This window comes from Dermochelys coriacea, chromosome 14, assembly GCF_009764565.3.
Source record: "Dermochelys coriacea isolate rDerCor1 chromosome 14, rDerCor1.pri.v4, whole genome shotgun sequence".
NCBI classification, from domain to species: Eukaryota; Metazoa; Chordata; order Testudines; family Dermochelyidae; genus Dermochelys; species Dermochelys coriacea.
Window position 1 is genome coordinate 34,239,789 of NC_050081.1, and position 20,505 is coordinate 34,260,293.

At 51.3% G+C, this 20,505-nt stretch overlaps 8 protein-coding genes across 11 annotated transcripts in view; 3 read left to right on the forward strand and 5 right to left on the reverse strand.

Moving 5' to 3' along the window:
- The window catches only part of LOC119843336 (butyrophilin subfamily 1 member A1-like), a 1,931,986-nt gene that overhangs the window by 1,055,309 nt on the left and 856,172 nt on the right, over nt 1-20,505 (forward strand). The gene's annotated exons all lie outside the window — the stretch shown is intronic.
- LOC119843287 (zinc finger protein 850-like) overlaps nt 1-20,505 on the reverse strand; it is a 1,467,609-nt gene that overhangs the window by 464,566 nt on the left and 982,538 nt on the right. The gene's annotated exons all lie outside the window — the stretch shown is intronic.
- Nucleotides 1-20,505, reverse strand: part of LOC119843319 (zinc finger protein RFP-like) — a 555,398-nt gene that overhangs the window by 389,133 nt on the left and 145,760 nt on the right. The gene's annotated exons all lie outside the window — the stretch shown is intronic.
- Nucleotides 1-20,505, forward strand: part of LOC119843341 (E3 ubiquitin-protein ligase TRIM7-like) — a 430,179-nt gene that overhangs the window by 243,930 nt on the left and 165,744 nt on the right. The gene's annotated exons all lie outside the window — the stretch shown is intronic.
- LOC119843274 (zinc finger protein 850-like) overlaps nt 1-20,505 on the forward strand; it is a 1,382,451-nt gene that overhangs the window by 166,772 nt on the left and 1,195,174 nt on the right. The window lies entirely within an intron of this gene.
- The window catches only part of LOC119843356 (zinc finger protein RFP-like), a 1,128,717-nt gene that overhangs the window by 149,576 nt on the left and 958,636 nt on the right, over nt 1-20,505 (reverse strand). The gene's annotated exons all lie outside the window — the stretch shown is intronic.
- The window catches only part of LOC119843308 (butyrophilin subfamily 1 member A1-like), a 910,188-nt gene that overhangs the window by 130,814 nt on the left and 758,869 nt on the right, over nt 1-20,505 (reverse strand). Inside the window, exon 5 of one of the 4 annotated variants that reach the window (XM_043496801.1) lies at nt 50-166. The exons of the other annotated variants lie outside the window; for them this stretch is intronic. Coding sequence (XP_043352736.1) covers nt 50-166 — 117 coding nt within the window. The remainder of the gene's footprint in view (nt 1-49; nt 167-20,505) is intronic. 4 annotated transcript variants of the gene reach the window in all.
- The window catches only part of LOC119843334 (E3 ubiquitin-protein ligase TRIM39-like), a 707,078-nt gene that overhangs the window by 30,877 nt on the left and 655,696 nt on the right, over nt 1-20,505 (reverse strand).

A 20,505-nucleotide genomic window follows, 5' to 3' on the forward strand; every position in this document is an offset into this window, starting at 1 on the left:
CTCTCTCAAACACACACACACACCAAGTTCCCTCCTCTCATTACTTCACCTTTCGCTCTGTGTTGCCTCCAGAAGCAGTAACTGGTCAAGCCAATGAGAACAGCCAGGAGAGCCAGGATCACACCAAGAGCCACCATCCAGGGATTTACCCTTGGGAAAAACAGCTCTGCAAGAGAAAGTACCATTGACTTGGGAGCAAACACACACAGAAAGAAGGCAGGACACTGTAACAGTGGTGACTCTGTGACTACTTAAAAGACAGGGAAATACACAGTGAGATGTGGCTCCTTTGTGCTTTATTATTAAACCAATGAAAGTCCCAGCCTGGTTACTGAACATGGTTAATTAATGGGGGGGTTGGATGGACTCTGCTATGCTACACCTACCTCCCACTGGCATAAGTTCAAGCATTCCCTAGGCCGGGGTAGTCAGTAGGTGGACTGTAGGCCAAATATAGACTACCAGATGTTTTGAATGGACCCTGGAATCTTTTAATTTACTTATTATTATCATTGTTTTTTTCATTATTATTATTATTTTCTCTGGTGTCTGGATCTTGACTATACCTTGACCAAGAAATTTAGACCTTGACAAAAAATAATTGACTACCCTGCCTTAGGCTGTTCTAAGTGATCCCACGGCTGTATCCAGTGCCGACTGGCCCTCAGAATCAGAGGGTTGTGACCAGCTGCCTGACATCCCTGACTCTCCTGTGCTCACTGGGGCTCAGTTACACAAGAGAGTCTAGCTCAACATATGTTAATGCAGAATTTTAATAAAAACAAAACTTGAGCCTGGAAATTCAGAGTAAAAATTCCTCCAGAGTCCTCTTCCCTGGGCCTTGGAGCAATGGCTGACTAGAGGATCCTCGTTAAGTGACTGGTGTATTGAAAACTGTGTAAAAATTATGAGCTGATACTTTAAATGCAGAAGAGTTTCTTGGTGCTGCTTGCCGGCTAGGGGACTCTGTAGGGAGCAGGCATCTGGGTCCTCTGAAGTCATTCTGAAAAGAGCCAACCTAGAGAAAGGCAGGCTGAGTTCTGGTTCTCTGCCTTAGGGAGCAGCCTGCTTTTTCTCTCTCTGTATTTGGCTGTGGCATGTTAGAGTTCTGGATTCTTAGAAATAAAGCAGTGTTACATTGCAGCCTTACAGGAAGCGTATTTATGTTTTGTTTTCAACTCTCAGCGTGTATGCCGTGAACATAACAGTCAGGTAATACTGGGCATATCGTAGACTAACCAGCACTTTGAAACCTCAGATTAACAGTGCTTTACACATGCAACATTTTTATTATTATGGAGATGAAATTTTCATTTGGTATTAACCAAGTTATCTGGCAGATAATAATACATAAAATCAGGACCTTTTTTCCCTAAAACTTAAGATACTCTTAGGTAAGATTTTGTTTCTGCATATTTTGGGCCTGAACTGTTATTGCTGATATTTTCAGATGCAATCTAAGTAGCGATGCTCAGACCATACCCAGGGCTCTCTTCCGCTATTTGGGAAAAATGACTTTTTAGCCAGATTTTCATGAACACTCAGCACCCAGCAGCTTGCACTGAGAACAGAGGAGAATTCCCTCCCCCACCCCTACTGACTGTGACATTCAAGCACACACAGAGACGTTAGACACAAACATAAATACCCCTGCTGGGAGGTTGCAGCGTAACACGACTTTATTTCTTAGAATCCAGAATCTTAACACACAAGAACCCCCACAACAGAGAGAGGGGCTGCTCTCTAAGGCAGCAGGCACAACTCACCTCACCCTGTTTTAACTTGGCTCGTCAATAGGAACAGTTAGTGTGCGGCAGGCTGGGGTGTAAATCTATCTTGCATTAGCTTGCTGCGCAGTAACAGGCTGTAACCCTGCTCCACAGCACTAAAAGTTCCCTGGTGCACTTTGAACTGTTCCCATTTCAAAGCAGTGTAGATCAAAGCGCACTACGGAATTGTTAGCAGGGTCCACACAGCATGTAGCAGGGTCCACACAGACAGTGCACGCCCCACTAGCATGAGGGAGATTTACATGCCAGCTTGCCACAAACTAACTGTTCCTGTAGACAAACCCTGATTCTGTTTGCTTTGCTGCAGAGCCCTCTAGCCTGCAAACAGGACCTGGAAAACCTGCACCCCAACCCCCACGCTTAAATTGATAGAGATAGCTTGCAGTTCCAACACAGACCTCACTACAGCACAAGAACAAAGGAGAATTTCCTCCTCCCCCCCACCCACAATTGAGAAGAACAATGTTTGCTGGGTGCTGAGCTCTTATGAAAATCTGGCCCATGGCATCCCAGCTTGTAAGGTGCTAAACACCTTCAGCTCCTACTGGAGTCAAAGAGACTTGAGAGGTTGCTCAGGACTGTCCAAAACATGCTCAGCATGCTGAAGGCCCAGGACAATAAATAGGAGACACAATGATAAATACTATCCACCAATGTCTGCAGCATTTCAGTCTATCCATGTGTGGCTGGGATGGGCACTGACCTGCTATGGAAATCGCTGACTCTCTCTCCTGATTGACAGGTTTCAGAGTAGCAGCCGTGTTAGTCTGTATTCGCAAAAAGAAAAGGAGTACTGGTGGCACCTTAGAGACTAACAAATTTATTAGAGCATAAGCTTTCGTGAGCTACAGCTCACTTCATCGGATGCATCCGATGAAGTGAGCTGTAGCTCACGAAAGCTTATGCTCTAATAAATTTGTTAGTCTCTAAGGTGCCACCAGTACTCCTTTTCTTTCTCCTGATTGAGTCAGGGTTTCCTGACACAGCAGGACACTTTCTGGTTGAACTCTTCTGTTAGAACAATGGCAATCTCTGTTTGAAACAGGCCATCAGCCTCTTGGGATATTTTTTCAGAGGCTGATGGTAAGAGCTGCCCCTGGAGATCTCTCCACTGAGCCTCGGGCTTTGGGTACCATCCGGCTGATCGACACACAACCCAGATCCCTCCATCCTGATGTCCCTCCACAGAGATGACAGGAGCAGAGCCCAAACCTACAGAAGAAATAAATAAACTTGTGACAATCCTACAGTGCCCCGTAATGAGCGAAAAGTTTTATTACACTGTTATCAAAAGCCATTTCCTATTAAACGAATAATCGAATGTGAGTCTACGAGTGCGGCTGGTCAATTAATCTGGTCAGATTCCCATTTAATATACAGCAAGTAAAGTTAATGTTAATGTCAGGGCTGTTCTATGCACAGACTTGCTCCAGTTTAGTTAAAGTGGTTTGGTTGAACCAGTGCACATGCCTATGTGGACATTCTTAAATCAAGAAGGAATCGACGCAAGCTAAATTAATATAAGCCATTTCCAAGTCATTTAAGAGTGTCCATATAGGGTTTTGCACTACTTCATTGTAAGCAACGTGTATGTATGTACAGACAAACCTTCAAATAATTCACTACCAAAAAACTTTGTTACTGGGGAGCTCAGGTTACCTCGGCTGTGCCTTGTACCCTTCCAGAGCACAGAGGTTGGCAGCAGAAAACTGGACTCCTCTGAGAGCCAGGAAACACACCCACAAAACTCAGACTTTAGACAACAAAGAAATGCAAGGTTAAGATCATGCCTTCTGCACCAGACCACACTTTTACTGATGAGCTAAACTAAAATAAAATGATCTTAATCTGAAATAAGAGGCTTCATTTACCCAAAGGTGTGAATTCAAATTGACTTAGTTATTTTGGTGGCAGCAGGTGTGCAGAGCAGCCTTACGCTGTTTGGAAGCGTCACAGAAGATCCTCCACGGAGCGGTGGAGAAGTGATGTATGTCTGGAGCCTTCCCCGCTCAGGAGTCTTTTTCTTTTAAACTTTATTTTTATTGTTTTTATATAAAATGTAAACACACAATGAACAAAACTTATATACACAAATAACACAAAAACATGCACTAGATCAGTGGTTCTCAAACTATTGTATTGGTGACCCCTTTCACATAGCAAGCCTCTGAGTGTGACCCCCCTTATAAATTAAAAACTCTTGTTTATATATTTAACACATTATAAATGCTGGAGGCAAAACGGTGTTTGGGGTGGAGCCTGACAGCTCGTGACCCCCATGCAATAACCTCGTGACCCCCTGAGGGGTCCCAACCCCCCAGTTTGAGAACCCCTGCACTAGATGGAAATAGCATATAAATAACAAAATACAAAGTTCATTTTTTGCAAAACCTGGGGAAAAACAAAACAAACAAAAAACTTGAACCCATAGAGGTCATGCAGGGCATCAGTTATGAAAGTGACTTGTAGCGAGGGGGCGTAGCCTCCCTCCAGGCCTGACAAGGAGAAATGACCACCCATCCCCTGGTGTGTGGAGCCTGGCAAGTCACAACCACCCTGCTGGTAGCAGAGGGGCCGGACAGGAAGTTTAAAAGGTGGGTGCTGCAGCTCAGTTGGGCTGGAGATGGTGAAAGAGACAGATGCTTCCCATGCACTGCTGGGTCTTGCACCCAAGAGGAACCTCTGCAGCACTGAGGACTTGAAGGGACTGCCAGAGAAATCAACCAACAAGGACATTGAAGAGCTGCTGGGACTTCCACTAGCTGTGTAACCCGGGGAGAGGGAGGACACTCCACAAGATAAAGGTGCACGACAAGGGGGTCGTGGGAAGTAGCCCAAGAACACCAGACAATAGTATGGTGGTGGTACGAGAATGCTGATCAGTGTGTTGTGGTGGGATCCCCACTGATCCAGTGGTGGAGCCCTCTGCCACTGCTAGGGCTCAGACCCAGTGGAGTAGGTTGCTCCCGGGTCCCTCTACCTCCTGCAGCTGCCCCACCCCTGGGGTGGCCACCTACCCACCTTAGGCCAAGAGGCCTGCATTTGTCTGCCATCTGTCTGAGCCATGTCGTCAGGTGATAGACTGTTCGGTGCTCCTCCTTGCCTGAGCGCCCGAGCTCCCTAGACTATCTGGTGCTCTGCCCTACCCAGAGAGCCTGAGCCCCAAAACCATTTACTGCTCTTCCTGCCCAGAGGACCTGAGCCCCAAAACTGTATATTGCTCTGTCCTGTCCTGTATATTGCTCTGTCCTGCCCAGAGGGCCTGAGCTCCAGCGACTTCCCCACTAAGGATTGCCTTTACAGAAATGTGGTAGCAAGGGGGTGTGGCCTCACTCCAAAGCTGATGGAGAGGGATGGCCACAGATGCCTACATGACTAAACAGATAAATAAGTGAGAATATAAGAGTATTGGGCACTAATGTATACTAAATTTCATCGTCAGGACCACTGGTCTTTACGGAAAGCTGAAAACAAGGACTTTCTTTCCAGGCCAGATGATTCCAGTGGGGGATGTTGAAATGCCCATAGTGTTCCTGGGAGACCCAACCTACCCCCTACTGCCACGGCTCATGAAATCTTACATGGGAAACCTGGACAACAGCAAGCAATGTTTCAACAATAGGCTTAGCAGGTGCAGCATGACCACAGAATGTGCCTTCAGCAGATAAAAGGCGCACTGGTGCTGCCCTTATGGCAGGTTGGACATAAATGAGGAAAATATTCCCATGGTCATAGCAGCCTGCTGTGTGCACCATAATATTTGTGAGGGGAAGGGTGAAAAGTTTCCACAGGGGTGGAGCACTGAGGTAGATTGCCTGGGTGCTGAATTAGAGCACCAGATACCAGGGCTATTAGAAGAGCACAACTCGGGGCTGTGAGAATCAAGGAAGCTTTGAGGCAATATTTTGATAATGAGCAACAATAATCTGTATCTTTATACATCAATCTGCCATGCTTGACTAACTTCAGTTATCTGAACGGCATCAGTTACCGTTGTGATTAAACTACTTCTATGTATTTCTACCTGCATCAATTACTCCGTGTAGGACACTAATAAAGATTGGTTATCTCTCAGAGACTTTGCTTTTATTAAACACCAATTAACACACACACACACAAGGCTTGCTGGGAAGGGAGATAACAGTGAAGAGCAGTGGAGGCTCTCAGAGCTGTGCGTAAGTCTAGCTGTCATTCTGGAAGCTGTCTGAAGGGTGGTATGAACATGGTACCGAGATGTACCGGGAAGGTGCAAGGAATCTGTGAGTGGAGTTTGTGGAGAGCATGGAAAACAGTTTTGTACCAGCTGCAAGGGGAGGTGAGCATGCATCTGCTCTGACTGAAGCATGATTAGGGATTTCATCATCTCTGTTTGCTCCTCCATCACTTAAATCATTTGCTCCTGTCCCTCTAGAATGTGCTCCTCACTCTTTTTGTCCTGTCTTTCATTTTCTCTCCACTTCCTGTATTCTCTTTTCTCTCTGAGGATTGGAGCACCTCTCGGAATTTGTCCTCCTTGCTATACCTTGGTTGCTTCCTTAGCTGGCGAAGGTGCTTGGCCAGTGTGTAGGGAGTTCCCCTGAAGGCAACGTTTGCATTATCACAAGAAACAATACACAGAAGCATCATTGTTAGTTCACACACAGCATTCAATCCTTACAGAAAAATTCACCTCTTGTAACATATCAATCACTTTCTCTGTGAACCCTGGCAAGCACACATCTCCACGAACACCCAAAGCATGATGAGTGAGGCCCGGACAGTTGGTGGGCATTCAAGATGAGGCAAGGGTGTCGGTTATCTTTTCAGGGGATCACTGAGGGCGACCATGGACAATAATGAAAATTCTGCCCCCATTTTCCACAGGTGGGGTCATTGAAGCTGATATCTCACTCCTGAGGGTGAGCAAGGGTGCATCTACTGCACGCATGCAGGTTCAGAACCAGTCCCTATGCTGCTCACATGTGTGCCGCTTTGGTCCCAGCACAAGCGATTGTTGAGTTGCACGGGAAAGTGTTCTACAATGGCAGAAGGAACAAAGCAGCTCTGACAAGAAACCTTTGGCAGAGGATTGGTGTGTACCTCCTGTAAAGTTTGCTAGAAATCTCTCTGGAGGATTCCTCTGAAATGTCGGTGTGCATTAACACACTGTTCCGCCACACTTCTTAGCTTCACAGGGAAATGTGGAGCACAATGAAACACAACTAGTTTTGAAGATTTGTATCCCTTCACCCACTTCGACAATACACAGACCAAAGGACAGCGGAACCTTATATAACCGAGCAGCATCAACTCAAAAAGATCACTTACTGGGCCTCTCCTCTTCTGCATCCTGCACACCCGAGATGGACTGCTGGGACTGGCTAGACCCCTCCGGAGTGGAAAAGAGGTCCTGACTCATCACATCACTGGTGACCCTGTCATGTGCTCCAAATCATCCTCCAACTCGACCTCCTTGTCCACGACTTCATCATCGGGGTTGAGTCTGCTGTCCACTGTCTCCAGCCCCAGTTAAGTATCCACAGGGCTCTTGGCGGTGGAGGTGGGGATGCCGCCGAGGATGGCATCCAGCTCCTAATAGAAATGGCAGGTCTTCGGTGCAGCACCAGAGTGATGGTTTGCCTCCCTTGCCTTCTGGCATGTCTGCTTCATCTCCTTTATCTTCACATGGCACTGAACCATGTTCCGTTCATAGTCAGCAAGAGGGACGGTCTCATTCTGGTGTCCTTGAGCCGCAATGCTGGGGCGAGCTCCGCACACAGTTCCAGGAAGGTGGCTATCTGCATCCAAAAGTTCTTCAGCCACTACTCATCATCCCAGACATGCATAACCATGCAATCCCACCACTGAGTGCTTGTTTCCCGAGCCCAAAAGTGACGGTCCACCGTGTGCAGCTGCTCCGTGAATGCCAACAGAAATCTGGTGTTGTTTCTATAAATGGCACATAGAAGGTCGGCAGCTCTGATTCCTGTTCAGATTGGGAGCTCATGATATACTGCATGACCATCCGCGATGTGTTCATAACAGTGACCACAGTGGTAGAGAGCAGTGTGGGGCCATCCTTTCAGGGAGAGATGGCAGATGCACAGTAAACAGGGGCAGTTAAAAAATGCAGCGAAATGCAGTCCGAAACTCATGGAATGCTGGGATGGAAAAATGCATCATGGGATGCTGAACCCACACCCATGATGAACTGCGATCCACTCCACCTTCCCACAACACCTAGCTGCAGACCATGGCGAATAGCACAGTGGGTTAGCTACGCACAGTGACAGGTTTCAGAGTGGTAGCCATGTTAGTCTGTATCAGCAAAAACGAGAAGCCCTTGTGGCACCTTAGCCCTGGTCTACATGAGTTTAGGTCAAATTTAGCAGTGTTAGATCGATTTAACCCTGCACCCCTCCACATGACGAAGTCATTTTTATCGACTTAACAGACTCTTAAAATCGATTTCTGTACTCCTCCCCAACAAGGGGATTAGCGCTGAAATCGACATCACTGAGTCAAATTTGGGGTAGTGTGAACGCAATTCGATGGTATTGGCCTCCGGGAACTATCCCACAGTACTCCATTGTGACCACTCTGGACAGCACTCTCAACTCGCATGCACTGGCAAGGTAGGCAGGAAAAGCCCTGCAAACTTTTGAATTTCGTTTCCTGTTTGGCCAGCGTGGCAAGCTGATCAGAACAGGTGACCGTGCAGATCTCATCAGCAGAGGTGACCATGGAATCCCAGAATCGCAAAAGAACTCCAGCATGGACCGAACAGGAGATACTGCATCTGATCGCTGTATGGGGAGATGAATCTGTGCTATCAGAACTCCATTCCAAAAGACGAAATGCCAAAATATTTGAAAAAAACTCCAAGAGCATGATGGACAGAGGCTATAACAGGGACTGCAGCAGTGCCGTGTGAAACTTAAGGAGCTCAGGCAAGCCTACCAAAAAAACAAAGTGGCAAATGCCTGCTCGGGCTCAGACTCCCAGAAATGCCGGTTCTATGATGAGCTGCATGCAGTTCTCAGGGGTGCCTCTACAACTACCCCACACCTGTACGTGGACTCCTGCAAAGGAGTCTCACACAACAGGGATGAGGATTTTGGGAATGATGAAGATGAGGAGGAGGGGGAGGTTGAAGATAGCGCACACCAGGCAAGTGGAGAAACCATTCTCCCCGACAGCCAGGAACTGTTTATCACCCAGGAGCCAATACCCTCCCAACCCGGGCTCCTGGACCTTGAAGGCGAAGAAGGCACCTCTGGTGAGTGTGCCTTTGTAAATATAATACATGGTTTAAAAGCAAGTGTGTTTAATGATTAATTTGCCCTGAAGACTTGGGATATATTCGCGGCCAGTACAGCTACTGGAAAAGTCTGTTAATGTGTCTGGGGATGAAGCAGAAATCCTCCAGGGACATCTCAATGAAGCTCTCCTGAGGGTACTCCCAAAGCCTTTGCAAAAGGTTTCTGGGGAGGACAGCCTTATTGCGTCCTCCATGGTAGGACACTTTACCATGCCAGGCCAGTAGCACGTAGTCTGGAATCATTGTATAAGAAAGTATGGCAGCGTGTGGTCCCGGTGCTTGCTGGCATTCAAGCAATATCCGTTCTTTTTCTCTCTGTGTTATCCTAAGGATAGTGATATCATTCATGGTCATCTGGTTGAAATAAGGGAATTTTATTAAGGGGACATTCAGAGTGGCCATTCCTGCTGGGCTGTTTGTCTGTGGCTGAAAAGAAATCATCCCCGCTGTTAGCCACGCGGTGCGGGGAGGGGTGAAGCGATCATCCCAGAGAATTGGGTGTGTGTGCGGGTTCAGTTGGGTTTGTGCTGCACATTAACCCAAAAACATCAGCCCCTCCTTTTAAATGGCTAATGTGTCTTTTTCAATTCTACTCTCCCTTTTTTTCCTCCTGCAGCTGCAAATGTTTCAATGCTGCCACTATCATCTCCGCCCCAGAGGCTAGCGCAGATAAGAAGGTGAAAAAAACGCACTCACGATGAAATGTTCTCTGAGCTCATGCAGTCCTCCCAAACTGAAAAGCCAGCAGAATGTGTGGAGGCAGACAATGGAGGAGTCCAGGAAAGCACAAAATGAACGTGAGGATAGGAGGGATGCGCAAGAGGATAGATGGCTGGAGCAACAGGAGAGGTGGCGGCAGCGTGATGAGAGGAGGCAGGATGAAATGCTGAGGCTACTGGAGAATCAAACTGATATGCTCCGGCGTATGGTTGAGGTGCAAGAAAGACACAGATCACTACTGCAGCCCCTGTGTAACCAACCACCCTCCTCCCCAAGTTCCATAGCCTCCTCACCCAGACGCCCAAGAACGCGCAGGGTGGGGGGCTCCGGGCACCCAACCACTTCACCCCAGAGGACTGCCCAAGCAACAGAAGGCTGACATTCAATAAATTTTGAAGTGCAGTGTGGCCTTGTCCATCCCTCCTCCCCTCCTCTCCCACCCCACCCGGTGCTTCCCTCCTTCCCCATCCCTCCTGGGCTACCTTCCCAGTTATCCCCCTATTTGTGCGATGAATTAATAAAGAATGCATGAATTTGAAACAACAATGACTTTATTACCTCTGCAAGTTCTAACTGAAGGGGGGAGGGGAGGGCGGTTGGATTACAGGGAAGTAGAGTGAACCAAGGGGTGGGGGATTTCATCAAGGAGAAACAAACAGAAATGTCACACTGTAGCCTGGCCAGCCATGAAACTGGTTTTCAAAGCTTCTCTGATGCGCACTGCACCCTCCTGTGCTCTTCTAACCGTTCTGGTGTCTGGCTGCGCATAATCAGCGGCCAGACAATTTGCCTCAACCTCCCACCCCGCCATAAACATCTCCCCCTTACTCTCACAGATATTGTGGAGCACACACCAAGCAGTAATAACAGTGGGAATATTGGTTTTGCTGAGGTCTAAACGACGCAGTAAACTATGCCAGCGCGCTTTTAAATGTCCAAATGCACATTCTACCACCATTCTGCACTTGCTCAGCCTGTAGTTGAACAGCTCCTGACTACTGTCCGGGGTGCTTGTGTATGGCTTCATGAGTCATGGCATTAAGGGGTAGGCGGGTCCCCAAGGATAACTATAGGCATTTCACCATCCCCAACGTTTATTTGCTGATCTGGAAAGTAAGTCCCCTGCTGCAGCTTTTGAAACAGACCAGAGTTCCTGAAGATGCGAGTGTCATGTACCTTTCCCGGCCATCCCACGTTGATGTTGGTGAAACGTCCCTTGTGATCCACCAGTGCTTGCAGCACTATTGAAAAGTACCCCTTGCGGTTTATGTACTCGCTGGCTTGGTGCTCCGGTGCCAAGATAGGGATATGGGTTCCGTCTATGGCCCCACCACAGTTAGGGAATCCTATTGCCAGCAAAGCCATCTACTATGACCTGCACATTTCCCAGGGTCACTGCCCTTGATATCAGCAGATTTTTCATTGCGTTGGCTACTTGCATCACAGCAGCCCCCCCAGTAGATTTGCCCACTCCAAATTGATTCCCGACTGACCAGTAGCTGTCTGGTGCTGCAAGCTTCCACAGGGCTATTGCCACTCGCTTCTCAACTGTGAGGGCTGCTCTCATCTTGGTATTCTTGCACCTCAGGGCAGGGGAAAGCAAGTCACAAAGTTCCATGAAAGTGCCCTTACGCATGCAGAAGTTTTGCAGCCACTGCGAATCGTCCCAGACCTGCAACACTATGCGGTCCCACCAGTCTGTGCTTATTTCCCGAGCCCAGAATCGGCGTTTCACCACATGAACCTGCCCCATTAACACCATGATGCCCACATTGGCAGGGCCCGTGCTTTGAGAGAAGTCTGTGTCCATGTCCTCATCACCGCGCTGATGTCGCCTACTCACCCGTTTTTGCTTTGCCAGGTTCTGGAGCTGCATATACTGCTGGATAATGCGTGTGGTGCTCCTAATTGCCCAAGTGTTCTGAGCAGGCTCCATGCTTGCCATGATATGGCGTCTGCACAGAAAAAAGGCGCGGAACGATTGTCTGCTGTTGCCCTGACGGAGGGAGGGGCGACTGACGACATGGCTTACAGGGTCGGCTTACAGGGAATTAAAATCAACAAAAGGGGTGGCTTTGCGAGAAACTGAATGGCCGCCTCAAGGATAGAACTCAAAACCTCAAGGATAGACCTCAAAACTGGGTTTAGCAGGCCATCGATTTCACAGAGGGAGGAAGGGAGGAGAAAATGAATACAAAACAAATCTGGTCTATTTCTTGTTTTGAGCCACTTCATCTATCTTTATACATCATGCTGGCAGCAGACTGTGCAGTACGACTGCTAGCCATCGTCACCTCCTGGGTGCTTGGCAGAAGACGATGCAGTATGACTACTGGCCATCGTCTTCTGCTGGCTGCAAATTAAAAGACAGTGCACTGCCGGTAGGACTAAATCGCCATGAGACGAAACAAGGGAAATGACCTGGCTGAGCCACTCCCATGTTTGCCCAGGCACCCGGTTAAAAGAGCAACCAGGACTACATCGACGATGGCTACCAGTCATACTGCACTGTCTGCTGCCAAAAGGCAATAAACTGCTGCTGTGTAGCAATGCAGTACCATGTCCGCCAGCACCCAGGAGACATACGGTGATGGTTAGCTGAGCAAGCTCCATGCTTGCCGTGGTATGGCATCTGCACAGGTAACTCAAGAAAAAAGGTGCAAAACGATTGTTTGCCCTTGCTTTTACGGAGGGAGGGAGGGAACGGGGGCCTGACGATATGTAGCCAGAACCGCCCGTGACAATGTTTTAGCCCCATCAGGCACTGGGATTTCTACCCAGAATTCAAATGGGCAGAGGAGACTGCGGGAACTGTGGGATAGCTACCCACAGTGCAAAGCTCCGGAAGTCGACTGTTGCCTCGGTACTGTGGACACAGTCCGCCGACTACATGCACTTAGAGCATTTGTGTGGGGACACACACACTCGACTGTATAAAAATGCTTTCTTCAAAACCGACTTCTATAAATTCAACCTAATTTCATAATGTAGACATACCCTAAGTTAATTGTATCCAGTTTGCAAATTAATTCCAATTCAGCAGTCTCTCCTTGGAGTCTGGTTTTGAAGTTTTTTTGTTGAAGGATAGCCACTCTCAGGTCTGTAATCATGTGACCGGAGAGACTGAAGTGTTCTCTGACTGGTTTTTGAATGTTATAATTCTTGATGTCTGATTTGTGTCCATTTATTCTTTTACATAGAGACTGTCCAGTTTGGCCAATGTACATGGCAGAGGGGCATTGCTGGCACATGATGCAATATATCACATTGGTAGATGTGCAGGTGAATGAGCCTCTGATAGTGTGGCTGATGTGACCATCATAGGCCCTATGATGGTGTCCCTTGAATAGATATGTGGACACAGTTGGCAATGGGACTCCATTGGCCAACCTTCTCACCCAGTTTTATACATGGCCATTCTAGCCAGGGCCAGGAGGAAGTTGACCAGGAGGTCCTGCAACTTTGTGGGGCCACGGATAGGGAGTGCATAAATAAAAAGGTGAGGGGAAAAGTGCAACCAAACTCTTAACAAGATGTTAAAGAGGAGCCGGAATAGGGACTCCAAGTAAATGTGCGCCGGGGTTTCCCTCACGCTACAAAAGGGGCAGGTGTTTGTGATGGGGCAAACCGCGCCAAGTACATGCCCATGCTCACGGCCCCATGAAGGAGCCGCCAACTGATATCCCCGGCGGGCCTCAGGACCAGGGTGGAGTATAGGCTTGTCCACTGGGGCTCCTCACCCTCTAAAGGTGGCAGGAGGTTCCGTCACTTTGTGTCGGGGCAGGACACAAGGGTGAGGACGTGAAGGGTGTGGAGCATGAGCATGTAAAGATGTTTCCTTGGCGCGGTCTGGAAGCAGACCGGCTGCAGATCGTGCAACTGGCTTATGGTGAAGGGGCAGGGGGACCGGTTGGGTCCACGGGACAGGGACCAATGAAAAGGTCCGGAGGACCTGGGGTGGAAGGTGAGCAGGGTGCGCCCTCATGCAGGACCCAGTCAAGGTAAACCCAAACAGTGGGCGGCAAAGCGGCCCTCACCTCCTGAAGTATGTGTCGGGTGTACGAGGCCTGGAGAGCCCCATGCTCTGAGCGAGCGTCAGGGGATCCAGCCAGTCTCCCCGGTCGTAGTCCAGGAGGTCTTTGACTCTGGTGACTTCTGCCAGGACCAACCTCTGGCGCAACATGGCGGACTCCACCACCTGCACACGAAGTTGGGGGTTGTGTAACAGGGGCTCAGCGAGGAGATCTGCCCCCACAGTGGCCGCCACAGACCTAGTCACTGAGAACAGTTTCCAGGTCTGGAGGAGGTCCTGGTAGAAGACCGGCAGCCCAGAGAGGTCTCACGGAAGACCTCTTGGATGGAGATAAAGGAGCTGCCGCTCATATCGGAGCCCGTGGAAGCAGCGCAGGAAGGCATGTGCCAGTATGCTCCAGTATGCCAGTACGCTACCTGCACCATAAAGGAGTCTCTGCAGGGCCTGGAGGTGGAAGACATGGACCTGAGTGTGTAGACACTTCAGGCCCTGCCCTCCCACCCCCAGGGGTAGATGGAGAACCCCTGCAGAGACCCAGCGCAGAACTGACCAGAAGAACTCCAGAATCAATGTCCGGAGGTTGGCCAGGAAACCCAGGGCCGGGACCAGGATGTTGAGCCGGTACCAGAGCATGGACAGAACTAATTGATTAAGCACCAGTGCCCTCCCTCGAAGGGAGAGACACCGAAGTAATCCTGTCCATTTCCGGAGCCGCTCTGTCACCCTGCCCTCTCAACCAGGCCAGTTCTCCGGTGGAGAGGGATGCATGGCAGAAAGGTAAATGCCGAGATAGAGCAGCGGACATGCGTTCCACCGGATGGCCTGAAGCGCAGGTGGGAGGGAACTCGCCTGCCACCAGTCCCCGACCACCAGGCCAGAACTCTTAACCCAGTTGACCCGGGCGGAGGACGCTGCCGAGTAGATGGCCGCCAAGTCGCCCGGGTCCTGGACCACGAGGAGCATGTCGTCGGCGTACACCGACAGGACCAGCCGCAGCTCCGGCTCCTGCAGCGCCAATCCCATCAACCTCCTGCAGAGGAGACAGAGGAAGGGCTCGATCGCCAGAGCATACAGCTGACCCGAGAGGGGGCACCCCTGCCGTACTCCTCGCCTGAAGCTGGCAGGTTCGGTCAGGGTCCAGTTGAGCCTGACCAGACACTCTGCAGAGGTGCACAGCACCTGGAGAAAACCCACAAACTAGGATCAGAAGCCAAACACTCGCAGTGTGCTCAGGAGATACCCGTGGTCCACCCTGTTGAACGCCTTCTCCTCATCCAGGGACAGGAGGGTGAACGACAGACCATCTCTACACCCAAGTTCCAAGAGGTCCCAGACCAGATACAGGTTGTCAAAGATGTTGCAACCTGGGACGGTGTAGGTCTGGTCTGGGTGGACCACGTCCGCCAGCACGGACCCTAGCCACAGCGAGATGGCTTTTGCTATGACTTTGTAGTCCATGCTGAGGAGCGAGACGGGACGCCAATTTCGTAAATCGTGGAGGTCCCCCTTCTTCGGCAATAAGGCGAGCATGGCTCGCCTCCACGAAAAAGGGAGGACCCTGCTCCGCAAGCACTCAGCCCAGACAGTGACTAGGTCTGGGCCGAGGACGTCCCAGAACACGCGGTAGAACTCCACGGTCAGCCCGTCCATGCCCAGAGATTTATTGGTGGGCATGCGACGGAGGGCTTCCGACAAGTCGGCCAGAGTGAGAGGCAGCTCCAGCTGGTCTCGGTCACCCGCGCTGACCATAGGGAGCTCCTCTCAGAGCACTCTGCAAGCATTAGGATCGTTCGGATCCGGGGAAAAACGGCCTGCATAGAAGGCCCTGGCCCTCCCACACATCTCTGCTGGATCCGTGAGGGGGGCGCCGTCCTCTGCCAGAAGGCAGGTGATGTGCTTCTTGGCCCCCCTCCTTTTCTCCAGGGCATAGAAGAAGTGGGAGCCACGATCCATCTCCCAAAGGCGATGGATGCGGGATCGAACAAAGGCGCCCCAGGCCCGATGGTCTTTGAGGGCCTGGAGCTCCTCCCACTTCTCCCGGCATGCTCTGCAGAGGGGTGGATCCTCGGGGCTGGAGGCCAGACGCCTCTCCAGCTCTAAGACCTCCCGTTCCAATTGCTCTATCACCACATCCCTCCGTCGGCTGACGCCCCGGGTGTAGTCACGGCAGAAGAGCCGGATGCGCACGTTCCCCAGGTCCCACCACCGCCGCGCCGAGGGAAAGGCACGCCGCTGCCCTTGCCGGGCCAGCCAGAACTCCCGGAAGGACGCCACGAAGCCCACATCCTCCAACAAGCTGTTGTTGAAATGCCAATAGGCCGGCCCCAGCCTCTCTGCGCAGAGGGAGGCCGTCACGGTGGCTAAATGATGATCAGAGAACAGGGCCAGCCAGATGCTGGAGGAGTGAGCCTGTGAAAGGTGGAAACATGATAAATAGATGCGGTCCAACTGGGAGTAGCGTGACCGATGGGCCTCCACCCGGACAAAGGTGAATGTCGAGATGTCGTCTGGGTGGTGGTCGCGCCAGATGTCCACCAGGGAGTGATGGTCGACTATCTCCCGGAGGATGTCCACGGTGGCCGGGCTCTGCTCGGTCCCCGAGCGGACCCACTCCTCGAGAGTGGTGTTAAAATCCCCGCCCAGGATCAGGCACTCGCGAGGATCCAAGGTGCCGAGGAAGGCGGACGCCTGCTGATAGAATTGCAGCCGCTCCGGGCCCGATGTTGGGGTACAGCCATTAACAAGGTTGACCACGAGCTCCTCCATACGGACCCGGAGGTGCAGCAGATGGCCCGGCACAGCCTCGGCGACCCCCAGCACCTCGGGCCATAGGTCGGGGGAGAACAGGGTTGCCACTCCAGCCGTACGAACTGTGAGATGGCTAAAGTAGACCCTGTCCCCCCAGTCCAGCTGCTAGCTGTCTTCAGTGGCCGGATCCATATGTGTCTCCTGCAGGAAAACCACAGAGTACTCCCCCTCCTGAAGGAAAGAGAGCACCTGGCTCCTGTGGAGACCCATCCTACAGCCCTGGGTGTTCAATGTTGTGAAGATGAGAGGTACCATGAGGAGGGCTGGGAGGGATCCTCGCCGGCAGGGTCGCTCACGGCCCCTGTCGGGCCGCGCAGCAAACCATGACCTACCCCGTAGGTGAGTAAGGAGTCACGGAAGAGGTGGACTTGCTGGTAGACCGCGGCGGACCGCTTCCCGATCTTTTGACCCTCCCCCATGAGGGCCCTCACAACCTGGAGGATTTCATGGAAATGCCCCCTTCGCTGGAGAGTGAGCTGCACCTTGTTACGGGAGCCACAGCCATCTGCAAGGAACTCCCACAGCTCTTCTTGCTGCGTATGGGGGGCCGGGGTCACTGGCCCCCAGCCATCTTCCAGAGGGGCCCCTGACACAGCCCCGTGGCCCACCGAGATGGGCAGGCAAGGGGCGGACCCCCAATGTGGCACCCGATGGGCCGGCGCCACGCTGCCCGCCTCAAACCCTGGCTCAGTTGCGGGCGGTGGAGGGAAGATAGCAGCCTCTAGTGGGTTGGGACAGGGAAATCCGAAGGTGCCAGGGGCGGCAGTGGCATCATGGGAAGTGGAGGGGAGAGGGATAGGGTCGGCATCGGGGCAGAGCAGGGGGCAGGAGTAGGGGCAGGGCAGGGATCAGAAGTAGGGATAGGGCATGGGTCAAGAGCAGAATCGAGAAGAGGGGTAGAGGCAGGATCCTGAGCCCCAGTAGCTGGGCTGCTGGGAGGTGGCCCATCTCGGTTCGGCTCAGGGATCTGGGGGGTAGGAAGGGGACCCTCAATGATGCTGGGCTCAGGGTTTATGGCTGGTGTAGCAGCCACGGCATCGGGAGGTGGACAGTCTTCAGCGGGGTCCCTGCCCGGGAAGGAGGTCAGTTGCCCCACACCTACAAGGGACACCCTATGGGGCTTGGATCCTGGTCACGTGGCACCGGCCGTCACCTCAGTAGGCTCAGCTGCCATCAGCGGGATGCCACCTGCGACCAGACAGATGGAGGAGCCCAAGGGACCCTTGGAAGCGGGAGCAGAAGCAGTGGTTGGGGGAGGGAGCATGGGGAAGGGGGGCTGGGGTGAGGTCGCTTAGATAGAGGCCCGCTGACAGAGGCTCGTCCTCCCCCTGGGTGACTGGGGTCAGACCCAGGGCCTCGATCTCCTCATAAATGGAGGGGAGATCACCTTCCACCACCCCAGGGTTCTCCCCACCGGCATGCAGGGGCTTCAACTGTTAAAGGGGCAGGAGGAGCTCCATCAGGGGCCTCTGAGGGAAGGGACTCCAGTGGAGGGGCGGTATGACCCTCCGGTGCTGCCACATCTTCCCCAGCCGGTACTGGTGGACAAAATCCACCCGGGGGCAAGGTGGAAGGCCCGGCATCGGTGCCCCCCTTCCTGGTCTTCTGGGGTGCTTCCGCATCCATAGGAAGGAGCGGAGCTCGAGCCTTCTGCTTGCCCCGCTTCCCCTGCACTAGGGCCCAGCCCTCCATGGCATCATCTGGGGGCTGACTAATGGGTCGGGTCAGGGGCAATGGCTCAGAGACTCAGAGAGGTAGCGGTGGGGCAGCATGAGGGGGGGAAGATTCCCCCTGGGGCGGGCCCTCTCCCATGCCCAGTGGTATCCCTGCCATACCCTCTTCCATGGGCCCGCCAGATTCCAGGCAGCAGAGGCGGGGCTCTCCCGCTCGTCTGGGCGCACTGGGGGAAGTACCCCTAGGACCCGAACGGGAGCAGTGGTGGACTGAGAAGGAAGAGGGGCAGCTCCGGGCGCTGGGCAGCCAGGGGCACCAGCAATTATGGGGCCAGCTCTCTGTTGGGGCTCGGGGGTCCCGGATGCTCCTCTTTGCCAGGGCAGGGGGCAGTCCTTCCAGACGTGCCCCATCGCCTGGCAGACGTAGCACCGGGCCTCCCCCGTAAAATAATGCACCCGGTAATGGGCCCCCTGATTGTGGACTAGGAATGACCCCTCGAGCGCCTCTCCATCACAAGCTGCCGGCAGCAGTTGAAGCTGCACTTGTTGGCGGAACGAGAGGACATGACGGAGGGTGGGGTCTTTTTGTCAAACACATCGGCATAGTGTTGATATTTAACAAGATCCTCTCTTCACGTCTCTGAATTCTTTAGAGGACCAAGTAAACCACAAAGGGTGGCTGGTCCCACGTTCGCTCTTGGGAAACAGGTTAGTTGTCAAGATAAGGAGTCAAAGGGTACCATCCCTGACTGCCAAAATTTGTGTGGGTTGTGGACAGGAAGTCAGGGGGTGTCAAGGACAACAGATAGATGTGGTGAATGAATTATCCCAAACTGGAGGAATAACTTAGTACCTCGGACTAGGGTTAAACCCCCTGCTTACTCTCAGCTGTAGCTGCCTTGTTGGTGCCATCTTCCCTTAGCGCAAATATGATAGGTTTGTGCCAAAGCCCCCCTGGGGATCCACATCCTCTGATGTCAGCAGGCATGTCTGCTGTATACTGTGACAATACATCCAATCGTATCTGGGATCACCACCAGCCCATCAAAATTGTTACCTGGAATGTTGCAACTCTTCACCGGCATGGTCCTCAGACCGTGGTCTCATCCGAAATGGACTGTCTTGGCATATCAATCACAGGCCTAACAGAAACAAGGCTGATAGATCACAGACGTCACGAGGTGGAAGATTCTTTATTTCTGTATTCTGGTGGCCCCAACCAGTTACATGGGGTTGCACTACTACTGCGAGGAGAGGCCAAGTTCTCCTTGGTAATCTGGATGCCCATGTCTTCTCCTTTACTAATTACATGTTGTCATAAATATAAAGGGAAGGGTAACAACCTTTATGTATGCAGTAACATAAAATCCCTCCTGGCCAGAGGTACAGAATCACTTTCCTGTAAGGGGTTAATCAGTTCAATTAACCTAGCTGCACCTGACTAGAAGAACCAATGGGGAAAGATACTTTCAAATCTGGAGGGGGGGGAGATTTTGTTTGGGCTCTCTTTGTTGGTTCCCTCTCGGGAAAGAGAGAGAGACCAAGCAGGTAAACCAGCTCCTAAAAAGATCCTGAAATGATATATCTAAATTACAGAAATTGTAAGTAATAGCAAGGAAATGCGTTAGATTATCTTTTGTTTTAGCTTGTGAATTTTCCCTATGCTAAGAGGTAGTTTTATTCCTGTTTTTTGTAACTGTGAAGTTGTGTCCAGAGGGGAGTCCTCTGTGTTTTAAATCTTTTATTACTCTGTAAAGTTACCTTCCATCCTGATTTTGCAGATGTGATTCTTTTACCTTTTTTTTTATAATAAAGTTCTTCTTTTAAGAACCTGATTGATTTGTAGTGTCCTAAAAACCAAAGGGGTGGGTTTGTGCTCACTTTGTTAACCTATTGGTTGTTATATTATTCTCAAGCCCCCCAGAAAAGGGGGTGAAGGGGTTTGGGGGGTTATTTTGGGGAAATAGGAACTCCAAGTAATCGTTTTCCTGAATCTTTGTCTAAATCACTTGGTGGTGACAGCAATACCATCCAAGGACAAGGAAAGGATTTGTGCCTTGGGGAAGTTTTTAACCTAAGCTGGTAGAAAAAAGCTTAGGGGGTCTTTCATGTGGGTCCCCACATCTGTACCCCAGAGTTCAGAGTGGGGAGGGAACCCTGACACATCTTAAACATCAGCAT